Source organism: Acartia tonsa, chromosome 12 (assembly GCF_053477335.1).
Source record: "Acartia tonsa isolate MP-2025a chromosome 12, ASM5347733v1, whole genome shotgun sequence".
In the NCBI taxonomy this organism is placed as follows: Eukaryota; Metazoa; Arthropoda; class Copepoda; order Calanoida; family Acartiidae; genus Acartia; species Acartia tonsa.
The window spans coordinates 41584498-41605551 of NC_137271.1; the positions used below are offsets into that span (position 1 = coordinate 41584498).

The following is a 21054-nucleotide window of genomic DNA, read 5'->3' on the forward strand; positions in this document are numbered from 1 at the left end:
AATCTGTCCTACTTTTGATTCCTGTGACGTCATAAAAATGAGGGAGATGAGAGAAGAAGTGGGAAAGAAAACCCATAAAAAAGAGAGGGATAATCCCTCATTTTTATGACGTCACAGGATTCAAAAGTAGGACAGATTAGAATTCGTCACATGGCTAAGACCACTTCAATTAACCCTTAACGCCCCCCCCCCCCCCCCCAACCACAGTTATCTCAGTTAGAGGGCTATTTGATAAAGAATTTCAGACTTTAAGTCAGTCGATGTCAAATTTCACTTCCTTTTCACTTTTATTTAACAATATTTTTTAAAATCCTTTTTATTTTGAAGCTATTTTTTCAGAAAATATTTATTTTCATGCAAATTTTATATCAATATTTTCTTGTATTCATTCGAATCCGGTGGATAGGAACCGGTTCTCATCCATACGAAAAGACTATGTCTAGCATCGTATTATATCCAGATTTCTACGAATATAAAAATGTACAATCATAAGATTAAGACCAGATTTTTAGCCCGTGTCTTCGGCACCTCGGGGCTAAAAAAAACTGGTTTTAATCTTATAATTGTACATTCTATATCCGCGGAAAGCTGTTTATAATACGGTGCGAGAAATTTCAGAAAGTAGTTAACCATTAAAATTGCATATCGAGAGACTGCAATCATATTTGCATGGCCCAACTAAACTATTAGCATTTTTGCATTGGCGGATTTGTATAACCTGTCGATTATTTCGCAAGTGCTAAGCTGCTGTCTATGACACTTTAACGTCAAGGTCCAACAAGCAAGGGGGAAGCCAATATATCGTTTTCTTTGCAAACACTTGCGGTATTAGGTTAAGAAACACAGGGTAGCCCCGCCGGGTTGGAGCACCGCTGGTTTAGAACCCCCAGCAGGTGGTGTAAATAAAAAATATATCCCACCTCTTTATCAAAAACTAGCGGCTACGCCACTAGAGGCCTCTGGTGGTACTTCAAATGTTTAGAGAAAAAAAGTTTCTATGTTGCGTTCAAGTCTCTAAGTAAATTTTTTTTTGATTTCTCTTGGGAGTGTGTTGGTATCCTCCCGCAAAATAGTTATAAACCTTCCCGGTACCTATGAAAAGATACCCTGTTAAGGAGAACCCGATCGGTTCAGCGGTTAGCGAGTTCCTTCGGTACAAACATACAAACACACAGACAAACACAGAAATTATTTGAAAAATGAGGGGGAATTCTGTACACGCTAGGCGTTTGAGGAAAAGCACCTAAATAATTCTCCCAAGAAATTTGATTATTTGGAAGTTAGTTTGAACTAAACATTTGACTAATTATAAATACTCTTTCAAAAAATAGAATGCCACGAGTTTTGACATGGTAGTAAAATCGATATATATATATAATTACTTGGATGTTGCTCCAAATTTTCATTTACACTAATAAATAGATACTTCTAGCTGGCTAAAATAATAAAACCCTCCATCCACCTCCTTTTATCCCATCTCCTCCACTCCTACTGGAGAAACAAACTGACTTATAAATGAGGTCCATATTAGCAACCTAAATTGACGACAAATTCCATGTCAATATATCCAACTAACTTTGTATATATCGATTGGTAGTACAATAAACAAGAACTTAAAAGTTCAACAAATGCTAATCTTTCAAATATTAGATGAAAGCTAAACATAAACTACATCCCTATCATCTAGCATCTATTCGATTGGGAAAAGATTGGCAGAAAAATAGACTAAAACAATCCTGTTACTCATGTATACGAAAATAAAAATCGCACGCTTAATGTTGAAAATAATGAAATCAGGAGAAATATTGAAACAGTTAATTCAACTTATTAAGTTAACAGTACTTAACTATAGAGCAGCTACCTTAATGAAAATATAATCACAAATAAATTAAATGATAAATACAAAACTAAGTCTATATCACAATCCATGGATGATGTTTTTAATTGTCGTCTTAAATTGATTTGAAATTTAATAGGAAGAAGTTGTTGATTTCAGGGATCTAAAGGGATAAAACAATAGCCGATAAATTGATATACATCTCCAATGATGATACACAAATTAACTCCATCTGCAGATTACATTTTGTGGTTAAAATGTTTGGACACTCATCTTAATGAACCAACCAATAAAAATTCAATAAAGTTATCAAGCAAACTAATAAGAAACCGTTATTATAAAACTTTAGTGACTGGTATAATAAACAGCCCAATGTCCCCTCCCTCCTTGAATTGGCTTTCTTTTTAGTAGCGAAGCTACCCTAAATTGAGTTGTGAGGATGGTAAAAAAAAGAAAAACACAAATAAACATTTATATTATGTAAATAATAAGAAGGATGAAAAAAATAGATAAAGGATTTTAGAGAAAAATAAAACAAAATAAATCAATTATGAAAGCAAAGAGAGTATAAAAGGAAAAATTATAAGATAGATCATAATTTTAATACCAAATTTTAAGTTTTAAAATTTCATTGAAGATTAATAAGTAAAGTTTTTATTTAAAAAGAAAGGAGAAAGAAAAAAGCACATAAAAAGGAAAAAAAAGCAATACTTCAAGACTTTGTCATTCTATTATTTTATTATTTTTTCAAAACAGAAATTTCTATTCCGAATGACCTTTTTTTGAATATGATTTTCTCGGCTGTTATTTAAGATAAGCATCTGGCTTGGTCTGTAAAGATTCTCCTTGCCAATGAGCATCTACTCTATAACTTCTATTGGTCCACAGGCCTGTCTGTAATGCATTATAGAAGACATTAAATGAAACAGGTTTTTTCTCTTCTGCTATTTAAGATAGAGAGCTGAAATTTTTGCTGACTATAATTTTATCATTATTCGTCGGTCTAATGGTAAATTAATACGTCCAAAATTTTTAGAAAATATATTTTTTTTGGCTGTTATCAAAAACAACCTTCCTATCCACATAATTAAGGGAAAGCAACTATTTTATTTATAGTAATATGCAAAGATAACGACTTTTAATGGCCTCTGTAATAATTTATTGTTCTGCCCTTTTAAAGTGTTTTTTTTTAAGAGCGGCTAGCTATCCTTTATACTAGGGAAGGGGGGATCAGCCGACCCTAAACATTCAATTTACTAAAAAAAGGAAAAAATTTCTAGGGACTAAATCTCATTCCCCAATACATTTATTAACCTTCCCTGTAAAGGAGAACCTTATCTGACCAGCGGTAGAGCAAGATTAGACGCTACAAACACACAAACATCTTGTTACTTTTATATAAGAAAGATACCAGAGAGAGGGGACAATGATCTGTTTATTACACTAGTCCCCATTAAGTCTTATATTCATGTTTTCTTATTCGTTGCCTAAACAACTTTGGGGACATTTAGTCAATTTTGATTGGTTGGTTTATCAACTTGAGTGTTCAAACGTTTCAACCACTGATTGAAATCTACAGAAGCAATAATAATGTGTATAATCCTTGGGGATGTACATCAATTAATCGGCCATTGTCTTATCCATGGGAACATACTGTTCATTATATTTCTCGTATTCTTTCGAATCCGGTGGATAGGAACCGGTTCTCATCCATACTATGTCTAGTATCGTAATATATCCAGCTTTCTACAAATATAAAAATGTACAATCATAAGATTAAAAACCAGTTTTTTTAGCCGGTGCCTTCGGCACCTCGGGTCTAAAAAAACTGGTTTTAATCTTATAATTGTACATTGTATATCCGCGGAAAGCTGTTTAATTAACTAAATAACTATTTATTATTTTTTTAGGACTTATGAGATTGGATGCCTAGCCCTATCCAGCTGTGTGTGGCAATTCTGCAACAACAATCTTATTCGTTGTCATTAGAACTAAGACGATCAAGGGAGAGGTCATTTTCTAGTAAATCCCGTAAAGGTGTGTGTTATAAGGCCTAAAAATAGTAGTAGAACGATAAGGTGCTCTAGATATATGTATTCCCTATTGAATAGAACAATAGGGAAATTTTTTTTTTTTTTTTGATAACCGTACCTGGATTATCTAAAAAAAATACGAAATTTCTATCAAACGCTTTGTTTGGCTCAAACTGACAAAAATTAAAAAAAAATATAATTATAATAATAATGTTTTCTATAGGTACAAGGTAAAGGTTAAGAACAATCTATACCATTAAACAAAGGAAGAAGTCATTCTTTACAGGTTGATTTATTATAATTATATTTTTTTTTATTTGTGTCAGTTTGAGCCAAACAAAGCGTTTGATAGAAATTTCAGATATTCCAGGTACGGTTATCAAAAAAAAAAAAAAAAATTTCTTCCCTATTGTTCTATTCAATAGGAAATACAAATATATAGAGCACCTTATCGTTCTACTACTATTTTTAGGCCTTATAACACACACCTTTACGGGATTTACTAGAAAATGACCTCTCCCTTTATTTATTTTTTTGGAGGGTAGAAAATGCACGACATTTTTTATCCCTCTCAAAAGTTTAAACGCAGGGGTGGGGTTGTCATGGGTTAATTACCAGCATTACATGTTTCTTTTTAAGGGGGGGGGGGGGTGAATCCCTCATGTCTTCAAAACAAAGGCTTTGAACCAACAAAATGTTTCTAGGGGTTTTAGTGGGTAGCCTTAATACCCTACCCAAATTATGATTAGGTAACTTCTTTTATTAAAATAAAGTGAACATAAATTTCAGCTTTTTCTATTCCCATAACCCCCCCCCCCCCCCAATAGTAGGTTGTCAAAGACAATCGCCACTTTTTTAGAATTAGATTTTCTTGCTGTAACTTTTTAATGCTTTTACATCCTCGCAAAATTTACTATTTTAGAGAAAAAAAATGACGTAACTGAAGGGGAGTGGGTAAGAAAGGGGGAGAAAAAGAGATGGGGGTTTTGAGGAAATTTTCCTTTAGAATTGTTTGTCAGAATCACATTCCCTTTTTCCTGCGTTTGATTGTTAAATGCTTTTACTATGAGTGCTAGGTACTTAATTATCATTCATATTACTATGTAATAATTTTTTAAAAATATTTTAAAATTTTTTTATCATGTTGATAAAAATAAATGAATAAATAACACAACATCTTAAATAATAATTTATTGTAATTAACATGTTCGTTTCGCGTGGTGTGTAGGTGCGTTGCAGTGCCTTAACTTTACACTTTTTATTACGACGTTTAGTCGTTGTTTACAAACGGAGGCAAAACCTTAAAAAACTGTTCCACAATATCATCCTACTTAATATATAACATAAAAAGCATAAAGTTAAAACACATCATTTTATAATTCTTATGTTGATGAATAAAATTATAAATCACATTTTTCTTGTTTTTTAATTCTTAAATCAAAACTTACAATTGGCATTTTTTTTGTATAATCAAACCAACATTTTTTTCCCTACGGTGTAATTCTTTTTCATTATGTGGGAAAAAAAAACATAAAAACAAAAAAAAACTTAATTTTTGCCCCTAAAATTAAATTTTATTAAGAGTTCTGTACATTTTAGTTTTGTAGACTTCAGAAGCACTCTTCCAGATTTATTTACATTTTATTTCATACTAAAATTTCAGCATTTCTTAATTTTACTTTAAATATTTATAAATAAAATAACATTCTATTATTATTTAAAGAGATATTATTTTTACTGCATATTGCGTTAAGTTAAAACCGGAATTCTTTATATAGGGGACTAGAATAATTTCTAGCCTTATAAAAAAGACTAAAATGAAAATTTCACGCTTTTGTTTATTATGTTCTTGTATTTGCTAGTAAACATATGCAATTTCTATTCTTTTTATCAAGTTAATAATAAGAATATCATTTAAAAAGCTTAGATGTTTCAAAAACACCTACAATTTATGCCTAAAGTATAAGCTCTACAAAAATATTCAAAGCTTGATATTCATATTATTATCTTACAACTTGAATGCAATTATAATTGAATAAAATAAACAATTTATATAATAAAATATTAAAAGATCTATTGAGACCCAGTTTTCTTGGACCCTTTACTTTTTTCAGGGCTATTTCTTGAGATAATAAAATAATAATTTAATAATTAAGTTATTAAATATGATAATTATTAATAATTTCACTGAATGCTAAAATTATCACCAGCTGCGTAGAGACAGTAGCATGCTCATTGTTGCCGCGTACAATTATTTCCCCATGCGCACAATTAACGCGGGAAAACTAAATTTTTTTGCGGGAATCCCATTACAAATGGCGCCAACACAAGAAAACTGTCGCAATAATTTAGTGTACGGCAAGTAAGTAGCCAACGCTTTGTAATACATTTTTCCTCATTTATTATGCAGATATTTAACTTGTGATATTTTTTACATACATACATCATTAAAAAGTTATAGGTACAAACTTAAAAAATTGAGCCACTTGCTTTACTTTCTTCGTTTTATATTATCTAGGCAATTATTCTTTGCTTTCCGTACACTAAAAGATGATAGAGAGTGAAAAGTAACAAAAAAAAACTTGAGTTCATTCATAGTTTAAATAATTACTTATTCATGATAATATTAATAATGATAATTATAATAATATAGCAGTAACAAAGTGAAAAACTTTAAATTCGCCTATCTAAGGTAAATATTTCTTATTTCAAGTCCTTTTTTATATGAAATTCTCTCCTCTAGTTATTTTTATAACTAGATTACAAAACTAGTATTTCCAAGCTAGTTTTTCTCAAGTATATTTAAATTCTATATACTTTATATTATGTTGTGTGATTATTTCGACTATTTGCCATCTTCAGGAGTCGAACCCCGTTTTTAATGTATAATCATATTATATGTAGATTATATTTTTATGTTGTAACTGCACAAGCGTAGCAACTACTCACTTTATTCACATTAAGTAACGTTCACTAAAGTCTAAAACTGTACCAAACCCAAACTATATCACAAAACGCCTCTTATAATATACGGCGTGCAATTGTAAGTAGTTTTTTTCTTCCAACGTCCATGTGCATTTTTGCATTTCTCGGGATATTTTTGAAGTTTTAAAAACTCACAATACTCTCACCTCCTAACGATGTGAATCAACCAATTCGAGCTTGGTTTCTTTTTTTTTTATCATAAAAATTTGCTAAAACAAGTTTAATTTTATATTGTTTTAATTTGTTTCCATGTCATTCTCCCCCTCTTCGTATTCCATTTGCATTTCAACAAGTAGGTTGTGGCAGGAGCTGACACAGACACCCTTGCCGCGCTGGTTGTCCGCCTTGCCGTCCTCCTTCCAGGCCTTGGCGGCTGGGAATGACACGACATCGGACTGGTAGAGATTGTTCAACAGGTTGAAGAAAAGGCCAGTTGGGTGCTCCAACCTAATAATACGAAATTGATATAGAAGTGTTCAGTTAAAAAGTTGTTTAAAATTTCATAGCAGCGTTGTGGTGCCGGAGCCGCCATATAGCCGGAGCCGTTATTTTCCTCAAAAAACGGATTCGGCTCCGAGTTGGCTAAAAAAGAGATTTTTTATTAATCATAATTTGGTAACTCTGTTGTGTCGTGTGCAAATGCCCCTTTTAGGTTTTTTCAAGTCCATTTTTATCAAAAATTAAACTTTTAAAACCTTCAAAAGTCAAAAATAGAATTGCCAAAAAAATATGTTGAGTTTTTCTTGATTTTAGATCGAAGCCGGAGCAAAATTCGGAGTCGTTATTTTCACAGGACCCGGACCAAAATCAAACGGCTCCGCAACGCTGTTGCAAAGAATTTAATACAATAAAGGTATATCTTATTCGTAGACTAAAAAATCTTTTTAAAATTACAAATCACTTTCAACCGCCTATTTTGAAATAAATTGAAAAATATGGGGGGGGGGGGGGGAGTAGGGTTGGGATAGTTCTTGTTTTTAAATGTATATTTAAGGCAAGTTATATTAGGTTAAGAGTAGCCCCGCTGGGTAAAGACACCCTAACTTTTTCAAATTCATTTTAAAAGATAAGAGGGTTCAGTACTCGCAAGACACTTTTTTTGAAATAAAAACTTACTTAGTGGCGAGCATCTGAATGGCAAAGATACACTGCATCTCTTCCTCGGTACTCAACTCCAAACTCTTCAGGACATCCATGCACAGATCAGTGAAGGGTTCCTCCTTCAGCTTCACCTCGGCCACGGGGCCGCCCAGCCCGTCAATACAGTGCTCGGCCAGGGTGGTGACCAGACCCTGCACAAAGTCGGGATGTTGCCGGTCCTGAGTAGCGGGGCCAGGGTTGATGCAATGTTTTTTTTTTCAGTGATATTGTCTGTCTGTCTGTACACCTGTCTGTACACTCAGTCAGCATTTTCACTTATTACTCCACCTTTCTCCCTTCCTCTCAAAATATTAAATATACCCTTTCTTTTTAAACACCTTTACTACTATCTATTAATTGGACGTCATTGTTCTTGTTTTAAAAATCTGATACTTTAACATTTCATCATCCATTCCTTAGAGCGATCATTGACAAAGTTAACAATATTTGAAGAGTCGGCCTTTAGTCGGTCGCGCAGCTCCTTGCAGAAGCTGGCCGCGTCAAAGCCACCGGCTGCTACCGGCTTGTAGGAAGACTGGTTGCCGCCAGCCGCAGCTGGTCCGCGCCCCGCGCCAGATTCCCGCAGGAATTCCAGCTTATTATCACGAATAAATGATTCAATGTCCTAAAATAGATAATTAATGAATTTAGAATGAAGTTATCCTTCAAAAAAAAACAATTTTGATAATAATACAATTAAAAATTTGTTACTAAGCCTGAAAATTGTTACTACAATGTTTTTCCCCCCAATTTCGATTACTATGAAAGAATTTTAAGATTACCTGTGACCCAGTTTCACTGAGACAGGTGGCAAGCTCCAGGCCCGAGTCCGCCCACACCTGCCCCACCCGCGACTCACTCTCGCCCTTGCAGCCGTGCAGCACGGCGGCCAAAAATTTTCCCCGATTTTTCACCTCGGGCTCCTTAGTCCTGGACGCGTCCATCAGAGCGGCCAGCGACAGGTGGCCGTCCATGACGGAGGCCACCAGGTGGGCCGCCAGCGTGTCCCAGAATTTTGGGATGTCGATTTCCAGGTCGCCGCCGATTTCAAGGATAAAGGAAAGGCCGCGGATGAATTTTTCTTCCGTCACAAGGCCCTCTTTTACTGAAATAAAAATAATGATTAAATAGGTAAACTTTTAACAGTTGTAAACTAGCGGCCATAGGCTTCTAGGAGCAATTGAAGGAAGGGGAGGATGGAGTTATCCCTACACTTTAAATTTAAAAGAAACGGGTAGAGGTACCCTGCCTCAGAACTATCCTGGACCTGTAAGAAGCTCCAGTGTAAAGGAGATATTATAACATAGGTTAGTGAGATTCTTCACCGCATATGAATAGTTACAGCCTGTTACTTTTAGGATGAAGGGACAAACCAATTATTTGTATCAACCCCCATCCCCCTCTAACCAACAACTAATCATTCATTACAAAATATAAAATGTTGAAATTAAGACTTTAAAATTAGAATTGACGGACAGTAGAACATCCAGCAGGTTTTGAGTAGCTGTGCTACTAAAAATAATACTTACACAAACTACTGAACAAAAGGCCAACAAGTTTAATTTCTTCAAGGCGTTTCTCCAGACAGAACTCGAGACTTTTCTCAATAAAGGCATGCACTGTCGTAGAGTGGAACTTTTCTCTAATACTCTGGTGAGCCTAAACAAACAAAAATGTGTTAAAATTATTATAATTATGATGCCTGATCGTCCTGGGATTCACTATTTGAAAAAAAAATCTTGGAAGCAGGACAATCGGACATCAAGGCTTTGTGGAAATGAGTTATTGTAAAAGATAAAAGTTACAAAAGTTCAGCCCGACCACCATGGATGTTATACTTAACCCATTAGTGCCGAGCGCCACTTTTATGGGCCGATCGAGCTGTAAGTTTCAGGGAAGCTTTATAATGGTCAAAACGGAATTCGTATTTTTTTGTTTTGCTCTAGTGGCGTGCACAGGAAAGTTGCAAAAAAACCCGGTTCGGCTTGGCCATAAATACCAACCAGGCATTAACACCCGTTTTTGGTGCTTTCCCCCAGTTTTAAAACCCGGTTGACCTGTATAATAAGAGATATAAGTTTTCCGGAATTGTAATGTAGGGAGTAGATTTGAAATCTGCATCAAATTTTAAGGATTTTTTATAAAATTCGTTTTTTGTAAAATTCTTTATCTAAAAGCGGAAATACAAATTAAGTTAATTAATTTTGGCATCTGTGATTGGTGGATTTAAAAAATCTGCGCTCTGATTGGATGTCGTACATCATTCAACCAATTAGAGCGCAGGTAGTTTAAAATCCACCTATCCTATTGGTCAAAATTAATTAACTTAAAATGTATTTTCGCTTTTAGATAAAGAATTTTACAAAAAACGAATTTTATAAAAAATCCTTAAAATTTGATGCAGATTTCAAATCTACTCCCTACATTAAAATTCCGGAAAACTTATATCTCTTACTGTATAAACCCGGTTATTTTGACCAAAAATCGAAAAATGTAATTTTTGAACGCCAAAAGTGAGATGAACACTTTTTAGAACTTTGATACGATCCGTAACTGAAAACTACACAACCTCATGTAATCTAAAGAGCTACAAGTATAATACGAAGCGATTTATTTCAAATTTAGTGTTTCGGCTATAGGTGCCGCCGTTTTCGGGTAAAAAAACCCGTTGCTCGAAGTTTTAAAAGACACACACTACAAAAAAAGAACATATAAAATTTGGGTGTTACATATCAGAAAACGATCATAAAACTATTGGGTGACACCTATAGAGATTACTAGGGTTATTATGGTGGCTCAAACCCTTACTAATGACGTTAATTGTTATTTTTATTGGTTGAAAAGTTAAAACCGGGTAATAAAAACCGAAACCGAGCCGGGTTTTAAAATTTTCGGGTATGTATGGCCAAGCCGAACCGGGTCATAATAGGGCGTAAAAAAACGATAAAAAAATCATATAAAAAATAATAATTTGAATAAAACGAATTCACATATAGATGTACTTGTCAATAAACATTAGATTTCACGAAAAAAATCAGCGACTTTACTATAAAAACAAAAAAGTTAGATGGGGTATTTTGAATTGTCATGATTTTCAACCTTTGTTGATCTATACCAGCAAACGGAAGTAAGCTAAACTGCCTGCTCCAGGGGGAAATGAAAGCCAGGGTAGTAGAGGGGGGATTCATACTGAGAATGATGCAATTATGAAGCCGGAAACCGGTTTTTTTTTCCATTTTCTGGCACCGGGTTTTAAAACCCGGTTCGGCACTAATGGGTTAATGCTACATAATGATGGAATTTTTGATAAGAAAATTAGAAGCCGACATTTTGTACTTCCCAATTAAATAAATGCATATTTATAATCACTAAACCTTGCAAAGTAGCAGCGCGTATTATAGAAACACAAACAAACTTTTTGAAGATCATTGTTTTAGAGGTACCAGGTGCCACACAAATGAGGAAGAATAGTTATTTCTTTCATCGTATTATAAACTGCTTTCCGCGGATATAGAATGTACAATTATAAGATTAAAACCATTTTTTTTATCCCCGAGGTGCCGAAAGCACGGGCTAAAAAACTGGTTTTAATCTTATGATTGTACATTTTTATATTCGTAGAAATATAATTCGATGCTAGACATAGTTTTTTTCGTATGGATGAGAACCGGTTCCTATACACCGGATTCGAATGAATACGAGAAATATTATTATTTTGTTTGTTAATATGTAGGAAAAGGCTAAAACTAAATACCTTTTTTAAAAATGTGTTACCTCTTTATAGTCCTTGGTACTGAGAAATTCGTTGACTCTAGATTCTGACAACATTTTCAACTTATCTTCATCCTCGTCCGCATTACCCTAAAAACAAACAAACTTCATTCCATGTTTTGAAAACTACATGGTAAAAGGTGATAATTTCTTTTTTTCCGCAATTGTAAAATATTTCACCCCCCCCCCTCTCCCACATATTTATCTTGTTTATTCCCCCCCCCCCCCCAAAGATGACAAAAAATTAATCTAAATTATTTTAGGTACTTGCTATTACAATAGTTTGAGATTGGTGTACTATTTTAAAGACAAAGAGGGTGATTATTGTACATATCTTGCAGACAAAGTGTACAAAACGCTATTTGGTGGGTTGAAAAGTTTGGGCACTAACAGTTTGGAAACAAACAATCAAAGTTCAAGGACAGTACCTCAAGTATTTTGGTTAAAGAATAAGATAAGGTGGTAATAAAACTTTGGGTAACAGTGAAATAAACAAGCCAATTTCTCCTCCCTCCCCGGGATTATGCGCTATATAACAACAAACCTGGAATCCCACGTCCTCTTGGTCTCTTGATTTAGAATGAATCCTCATACTAGCACTCTTACTAGGTACTGAAGTTCTACTACTCCTGAAATAACAAAAGTTGGAATAACAATCTTTGGATGGCGGATTGGTGCACCACAAGGATCTCCTGTAGTGTCATCGATAAATAGCTCGCAATATAGTTTCTATATGTCCTTCAGAAAAACATTCTTTTAATGCTAGAAACCGAAAGAAATGCTGTTCATTTATGAGTTGATAAACAAAACGTGCCTGACAATGACTGCAATATATTTTAGATCCTTAGTTTTGACAACTGATAGGTATTCTGAGATATTGTGAGAGATTCTCGCCTTTCCTAATTAAATATTTCTCCCAACTGGCTAATATGCCAGGGAGTAAGGGAGGGGACAATGGGCAATTAATTCAATTTAAGAGTTTTTGAAGAAAGGCCATGAAAACCAGAATAATCCCGAAAATATGGTTGAAATTGTAAAGTGATTGTTGATTAAATCTATAAAACCATAAACTAAGAAAAAAGTTCCAAGAAAAAAAAACAATCATTTGAAAATTAGATTACCAGTATTATAGACTGACATAACCATTCTGTAATTAATTACTAGAAATATCTCCCTGGAACTCTCCAAATGACAAGGAAAGAGAAAAGAGATTTGGGGGCAAGTGATGTGAACACGGAAAAAATGGGCAGGCAAGCATGTAGCTGGAGATGGGAAAGTATATGACCCGCACGCCTTTCTGCCCCTTTTTATCCTGTTTATTTCCCCCACCTCACTTCTCTATTTCCCTTTCTCGTCTACTTTTAAGAGGTGGGGATGAAGGGAGTGAAATATAGTATGGGAGGGGGGCCGTGTATTAATATTTGAACAACTTTCTGTCTGCAAAACTATATATATTCAAAACTAACAAAACGAGTAACGGCATTTCTTGCGCAAGTCCCCAAACTCAGTCAGAAACTGCTAAATTCTTGCACATTCCCTTTAAGCCAGTCCCCAAAGTCTGAGACTCCTAAAGATTGAATATTCGATCCATTGTCCCCTCCCTTACTCCCTGCTAATATGCCCATTATGACCTTACCCCTATCCCTTCTCTTGACAATGGAGGAACGTATTGACCAATATCTAAGGACCTAAATTGATAAAACTCTCCTGTTACAATATTAACCACTAGTGGCTACGCCCCTAGAGGCTTCTAGTGGCACTTTAAATGTTTTTGTTTGTTAAAGTCTACGATAATTCTTTATGTTACGGATACCTCTTAATGTTACGTTGAAGTCTCCCAGATTTTAAGAAAATTTAAATTTTTTTGTCATTTCTTTTGAGAGGGTGGTAGTACCCTCCCCCAAAATAGTTAAAAACCTTCCCAGGGCATATGAGAATCTACCCTGTTAAGGAGAACCCGATCGGTTCAGCGGTTAGCGAGATCCTTCGGTACAGACACACAGACAGACAAACATCCTGTTACTTTAGTATAAGGATTCTCAGATTTAAGGCAGAGACTGAACGGAAAATATAGCCTTGACTCTTCGAACTGCTACAACTATCCCTGCGGGTTTCTATCCTAACCAAAGCTATTATATAGGGTTGGGCCGGATATCCGGCTCTATATTTTTTATGCTTTACACCAAAAATCTCTGCTTTTTAAAATTTTAAATGGCTATAATTTTCTTATTATTGAAGCTAGAAGAACATTTTTTCTGAACAAGTTTAACTTTATGTAAATTTATATAAGATTTATGAAGAAATTTTTTTTTGCTACTTTAGTATCTGGTAATTTGGCCGGTTATCCGGCCGGATAACCGGTAATTTGGCCGGATAACCGGATATTTGCCGGATATCCGGCCGGTTACCGGATATCCGGCGTTTGAAATCAACCGGATATCCGGTATCCGGCCCAACCCTACTATCATACCTGTCTGGCATAATGGTACTGACAGATCTGCCCCCAGGCCCGGAGCCGGCAGGGTGCATATTTTTCACAGCCTAAAATAGAAAATATAATTTTTCAATTTTAAATACGCAGTAAGATCGCGTAAATCTAGACGTAAGAAAGTGAGATTTTAAATCAAACTAGTACCTAAAGTTTTATAAATAGGCTCTCTTATTGGTTGACAAAAAACTTTGGGCCCTTTTATGGAATCTTGATTGGTAGGTTTCGAACTAGTAGTTTTCAAACAGAAGGGAATATTTTGTTTTATCGTCATTGGGGATAATTTATCATCTATTTTCTTATACTTATCCCTAAAAATATTTCCCCCTATTATTATTAAATAGTTTCCCTAACCTCTAATTAAAAATATTTTGATAAAATTAAAAAACAATTTGTCAATATAAAAAATAAGAATAAAAAATTGCGGCTAAAGATTTCGATACATATTCAAGTAAACGTTTAAATGGACTATAAATGAATCTTCCCATCAAACCCATGAGGAAAGTGGGGGGGGGGGGGTGATCAATGTATTATTCTTTGTCCTATCCTTTTTAAAATAAAACGTTTACTCAAATGTGTACTTAAATCATTACCTGAATTGCCTTTTCTTGTTCCGATGACTGTCCACGGCTGGACCTGCCAACGTAGGATCCTGGCCGCGGGCCGCCGCGATCACCCATACGGCCACCGCCGTAACCGCTGCTAGACCGACCTTAACAATTAACAAGATTAGATTTTTTTCATTTACCGACAGGGGTTTTTATTCTGCAAAATTGACCCTGCCAAAGGGGGATTGGGGGAAAACAATGGAAAAATTAATAGAACTAAAAACATTTTTATCCATCTTTTATCCCCTCTTTGGTGAAAAAAAACTTGGTCAACTTATAAAACAAAATATGCACCTTTTTGAATGTTATTTACATATTTGAAGATAAAAGATGCATATTTTGTTTTTTAAGTTGACCTCTAACTGCAAATTTTTTTTTTTTTACTTGTAAGAAAATTTATCATTTAAGAAGGATTTTTTCCCTAATAACATATCCTCTCAGTCCAAAGATAAAGCCTATACACACGGTTTACGCAGATGTGTCAAAACTCTCCCCCCCCCCCCCTCCCTACTTAATTATATTTGAATGATACCTTCATAGCCACCACGGTCATAACCGCCACTTGTGCGACCCTCGTACGGGGAATTACTGCTTCCACTAAAGGCATCAAATCTAAAAAAAAAATAATTCAAAATGAAATATCTTGAAAGTTAAGTTTTGACAAAGGGGGAGGCTTGCGCAGAAATCCGTGAAGGTGTGAGTTTTTAGACTTTAAAATAGTAGTAGAACTCTAATATTTGGCATTGCAGTTGCTTTAATGAGGAATAACGTGGATTTGGAAAAAAATGGTGGCTGAATTGCCGCTCCCGCCGAATTTTTTTACGTTTTCTCGCCAAATTAAACAATTTTTAATCATTTGAGACAATTTTTTTCTAAAAAAATTCCCTATATTTTCTCCTGACACTTTTTTTTGTAGTGTGGGACTTGAGCACAAAAGGTCAACTTTATTAATTAAAAGTACACTACAAGTCATACCTGTTTCCTGAAATGATTTCTGGTTCCTGGCGGGTGGAACTGTTGCGGGAGGAGGAGGCGCCCTTGCCCCACTGGCCCCAACCCCCGGTCTTGGGGGCCAGCGAGATTGTGTCTGCGTCAACGGGGTTCCGGCTCTGCATGTTCTTGATCTTGTTGGTGTCCACCTTGTCCAGGGTGTTGCGGGCAGCCCTAAATGAAACCATTATGTCTAATCGTCCGAGAAGTTAATGTATGGTAATGACCTTGTGTCGACTCTCACAATTGGGTTTATGAAAATCAAGTAAGAGCGCGAATATTAACACAGCAAAGTAGCAGAAATCAATTTGTTAGCAGACGAAAGAGGTCATTGAAAAAAAAAGGGGGGGGGGGGGTAGTTATCTGTACATAAATCTCTACTATATATCTGTTGAGTTAATATAGCAAAAATCAAGTAGATACGATAATTATATTATACAAAAAAAATGCCATAAGACTTCAAAAAATAATATTTCAACAAGTGATTTTATAGTAATGATTTAAGAGTTTCTATGCTTCCTCAATTGTACCCAACTGTTTCAAGAATTATCAGAGCAAGTTGGAATAGAGAATCCTAAAAATCAGATCAAAAATACAAAAAAAATGTTACATCTGCAATTGTAAATCTTTGCTTCTTAAATTAAGTAAGGTAACAGTCTTACAGAACAAAACTAAGTTTCCCGCCGGCCAAACTAATGATTTTTGAAAGCAACTACTGACCTGGTTGGAACAGTCCAGCCATCTGAATCTGTTTGTGGTGCTTTCTGTGACCGTTTCCTTGCGTCCCCACTTGGTGGTCCCATACTGATACAAACAAAAGGTTTTATAACAAAATTATATTTGTTTGAAATATTAATTCATAATATTATTTCAACACAAAAGACGACATTTGACTCTTTTTAATTGTACGCAGCAAGTACGTACGTGTACCACGTTTTTTAATCAGCTGATATTTGTTTACATTTACATACAGTCTACTATTAAAAATAAATAAATAAACTCTAGATGAACAATCTAATAGGAACAATATGTCCCACAGCATAGTAACAACCCAACCACATAATTGGTTTAAATGTACAATACACTTTGATACAAAAGAGGAGTTATTGTTTCATTACTAGGGATGCACGAAAGAAAAAGCATAAAATAATCCTAAAGACTTAAAACTAAAATCAAAAGCCTAAAAACCTTCCATAAAATCTATGAAATTGAGAATTTAATCAGTTCTGTGATAAGAACTTCAAATGGAATTTCCTAAAATCTTTCTTGACATTCTAATGCTTACGCACGGACGTGCGTAATGTGTGTGTGTGTGTGTGTGTGTGTGTGTAGGGGTGGGGGGGGGGGGGGGGGTGCTTACCTGTCACGTTGCTTGGGCATAGACATTGTGTTCTGATTATTCAAAGACTGGAATAATTCTTCCTTTTTCATATCCTAGGAAAAAAACATGAGTTAGTTAAATTTTAAACTAGCGTCTTCGCCCCAAGGGTCACTTTATGGATTCCTATAGTCATTAGGCATAAAAATATAGGCAAGTACATAGTAAGGATCATGCGTAATTAAATTAATTTTGGGAGGCTAGATTTACCTGGATTTTTTGTGTTAACATTTCTAAATAATTAATGCATTGTCTATGTTAGTTTGTCTAACCTCGTTGTTAAGCTTCGCTTTTATGGGTGGTGTCATCCTTGTTTTACTACATTTACAGAACAGTTTAATAACAAAAAGAACATACCTCGTGGATTTGGTCAATTTTCTTGGGTCCCGCCTCTTCTCTTCGCTTTTTCCAGGAGGCCTTCTTTAGGTCAATAACATCTTGCATCAGGAAACGGACACGAGAGGTTGTGGCTCGCTTCTCAATTATTTCGTGCATTCTCTGACAAAAAAATAAACATATTGAGAATTTATCTAAATTAAAATAAACTAGTAAGGAATGGCTAAAGCACGATATCTTATTCGTTGGAACAAAATATTTGGGTGCTTTTATCTAATTTTGATTGGTTGGTTTCAAACTAGCAGTGTACAAACTTTTCTACTAATAATTTTTATCTACAACAGGGGTTATTTGGTTTATCATAATTGGGGATGTGTATTAATTCATTAATGTGAAACCCTAAGATTAAATAAAAGTAACTATTTATTTGATTGATTGGCAGAAAGATTAAAAATACTTACATCAAAATAAAATTGTATGGGTTTAACAGCGGGATACTTCTTCTCCATATTTATCTTGCTGATGTTACCATCCTTCCGGTTTGTTAGCACTACGTTCGTCTCCTATTAATAAGAACATTATAATAAATCAATAGAGGGGAAAGGGTTAAATTTCTAGTACCAACAGCTACCGGTTCGAACCGTTTGAGAAGGTTTTTGAGTGACAAAAATTATTATGTGGAGAATCGAGATAGGTTTCTTGACTAATTTGCTCTTAAGATAGCAAAAAAAAGGCAAAACGGCTGAGCCGTCAGCCGATACTTTTCGAACTTTTTGTTCCATTTAGGGAAAATAGACCTACCAAGGATTATTCTTGCAAAATTTCAGATCGAAATTCGAATTCTAAGTGCCATTTAATCATTGATTACGAGATTGTTGCATTAACCCCCCCCCCCTCTTTTATTAAATTTCAAGCTAAAAGAAAAAAATCTGAAGGAAAAAAGGCAAAATTTCATGTCGATACGTTAACATTTACCATGTTATTTAAATGAGAACTTTTTTGGAAACAAGGGGGACGTAACTGAAGCTTTTTTGATGCTGGGGGGGGGGGGGGGTGGAGGCAGGGGGGTGACTTCTAAACTATAAGTTAGTTTATAAGCAAAAAAGCTTAAGTTTAAGAAATCATCTCTATTGGTTGTATGGTTTCTGAGAAAATAAAGGTTAGGTTCATTTTTATATTTTTTTTTTATTTCCGGAGGGCTAGGGGTTGGCGGCAGGGGGGTGACTTCTATACCAAAAGCTAGTTTATAACCATAAAGGCTTAAGTTTAAGAAATCATCTCTATTAGTCGAATGGTTTCTCAGAAACCATAAAATGTTCATACCCATAAAAGCTTTAGTAATAAAATTACACGGTTCATCTTGTGGTTCCAGAGAACCCCCCCCCCCCCCCCAGCATCAAAAAAGCTTCAGTTACGTCCCCCTTTTACCCCACTTATAGTTATAAGAATTTAATGATTAATGGCTTATTTTCTTCGTTTTTTAAGACAATTAATAGAACATTTAAAAATACCTATTTAATTTGAAAAGTACAGTAAAATTCTAAAATTCAAACTCAGGTGTCAATATCTAAAAATGTTTTTTTTTCGCATTTTTCTTATACTCAAATCTTCTACCCTTTGCAAGAAAAAAAATTGGATATTCAGTAGTCGAATTTGGGGGGCCAATAATTCCTTCCTGGTTGAGATATGGCCTTGCAGCCAATCTTGCAAAAGGTAAGAGATTTGAGCTTAGGAAAAATGCACTAAAACTATGTTTGGATGATGACACCTAAGTTTTAAATTTTAAATTTCTACTGTACTTTTTAAATAAAAACTGAAATATTTTTTTTGTTATTTTATTAATTGCCTTAAAAAAACGAAGAAAATAAGCCATTTATCATTAAATTCTGATTACTATAAGTGGGGTAAAATTGCATTCAAAAAGTTCTCATAAAAAACACACTATATAATATAATACTACTTTAAAATATAGACATCCAATTACTGCATTGAACGACAGAAATTTATTTTCAATATAATTTTTAGTCCAAAAATCTTGGCTGTTGTACAAACTTTACATTAAGGGGGGGGGGGGGGGGGGGGTTAATGCAACCATCTCGTAATCAGTGAGCAAATGGCACTTAGAATTCGAATTTCCATCAATAATTTTGCATGAGTAATCCTTGGTAGGTCTATTTTCCCTAAATCGAACAAAAAGTTGGAAAAGTAACGGCTAACGGCTGGCGGCTCAGCTATTTTGCCATTTTTTCGATATTTATACTGCAAATTAGTCACGAAACCTCTCTCAACATAATACTCTTTTCTACTCCAAAACGCTATCAAACGGTTCTAGACGGTAGCTGTTGGTACTAGAAGTTTTAAAATTGGTTATTGCTATCATTTAACATGAATTAAACCAAAAATATGTTTTAAAAAGTCGATTCCTACGTAATTGATGATAGATTTACCCTGAAAATAGGCAAAAAACGGCTGAACGGCTGAGCCGCTAGCCGTTACTTTTCCAACTTTTTGTTCGATTTAGGGAAAATAGACCTACCAAGGATTACTCATTCAAAAGTTCAGATCGAAATTCGAATTTTAAGTGTCATTTGCTCACTGATTACGAGATGGTTGCATTAAAAACCCCCCCCTTTATCCTCCATCATCATATCCCTGTAAAATCCCTGTGACATACCTTATCAAATTGTGATCCCACAGTGGTGATGAGTTTGCAAAGGCACTCCAGTGATTCCTCGTCTGTTTTCTATACATAAATAAACAAGTATTAGTCAACTCATGAAACCAAAATGCGTTGTTATGAAACTGCGTACTTTTTTGAATAAAAAAGATTACGGTCTTTCCGTAAAGTGATAAACAAACCACATTTTTTTTCTGTAAAACTTAAAAGCTGATCAGAATATTCAGACAAATACACAAAAATCCTACTACTTTGACAGATAAAGGTATAGAAAATGGTGTTAAAGTTATATATCGTATTATAGACAGCTTTCCAGGGATATTAAAATAAAAAATAACATTAAAACCAGTTTGGTTAGACCAGGGGGGGCCAAGGTTTGGGCTACCAAGCTAATTCTAATATTCGTGGAAAATTGTCTGCAATACGATGCTATACAAGATTTTTTCAGTATGGCTGAGAACCGGATCTAATCCAGCGGATATTAATCTGTTTCGAAGCTAAACTGAAATAAAACTTACAGAAATGAGCTTGTTGACACAGTCGTGCATAATGTTGAGAGTCAGCAGCTGCAGGTTATACAGCTCTCCGATAAATCTGATGTTACCCAGAGACCTAGGAAATACAAAAATTAGCAATCAAGTTTAAGCAGGGAATCTAAGGGATAGTACAATGGACAATAAAAAGATACACACTGTATACTAGTCCCAAAAGTTACATGATAACGTTTTCTTCTTCTTAACAACTTTTGGGAATTTTATTCAACTTTGATTGGTTGTCTCATTAAGTTGAGAGTTTAAAAGTTTAAACCACA

General features: G+C 34.7%; 2 protein-coding genes across 4 annotated transcripts in view; both read right to left on the bottom strand.

Moving 5' to 3' along the window:
* Positions 1-5046: 5046 nt before the first annotated feature.
* Positions 5047-8178, bottom strand: LOC145333472 (eukaryotic translation initiation factor 4 gamma 3-like). The gene is made up of 2 exons (XM_080178627.1): positions 7972-8178; positions 5047-7302 (listed from the first exon to the last, which is right to left on the bottom strand). Exons 1-2 carry the CDS (start codon positions 8049-8051, stop codon positions 7092-7094), a joined length of 291 nt encoding a protein of 96 aa, XP_080034753.1. The 5' UTR covers positions 8052-8178; the 3' UTR covers positions 5047-7091.
* A 195-nt stretch (positions 8179-8373) lies between these two features.
* LOC145333471 (eukaryotic translation initiation factor 4 gamma 3-like) overlaps positions 8374-21054 on the bottom strand; it is a 47769-nt gene continuing 35088 nt past the window's right edge. For 2 of the 3 annotated variants that reach the window (XM_080178623.1, XM_080178626.1), the window contains 15 exons: positions 20762-20855; positions 20241-20309; positions 18028-18129; positions 17588-17728; positions 17213-17286; positions 16573-16656; positions 15838-16026; positions 15395-15474; positions 14848-14966; positions 14237-14307; positions 12311-12395; positions 11770-11856; positions 9525-9654; positions 8778-9100; positions 8374-8620 (listed from right to left, as the gene is read on the bottom strand). In XM_080178623.1, coding sequence (XP_080034749.1) covers positions 8390-8620; positions 8778-9100; positions 9525-9654; positions 11770-11856; positions 12311-12395; positions 14237-14307; positions 14848-14966; positions 15395-15474; positions 15838-16026; positions 16573-16656; positions 17213-17286; positions 17588-17728; positions 18028-18129; positions 20241-20309; positions 20762-20855 — 1879 coding nt within the window. In that variant the 3' untranslated portion in view covers positions 8374-8389. The remainder of the gene's footprint in view (positions 8621-8777; positions 9101-9524; positions 9655-11769; positions 11857-12310; positions 12396-14236; positions 14308-14847; positions 14967-15394; positions 15475-15837; positions 16027-16572; positions 16657-17212; positions 17287-17587; positions 17729-18027; positions 18130-20240; positions 20310-20761; positions 20856-21054) is intronic. The other variant, XM_080178624.1, reaches the window with a different exon arrangement.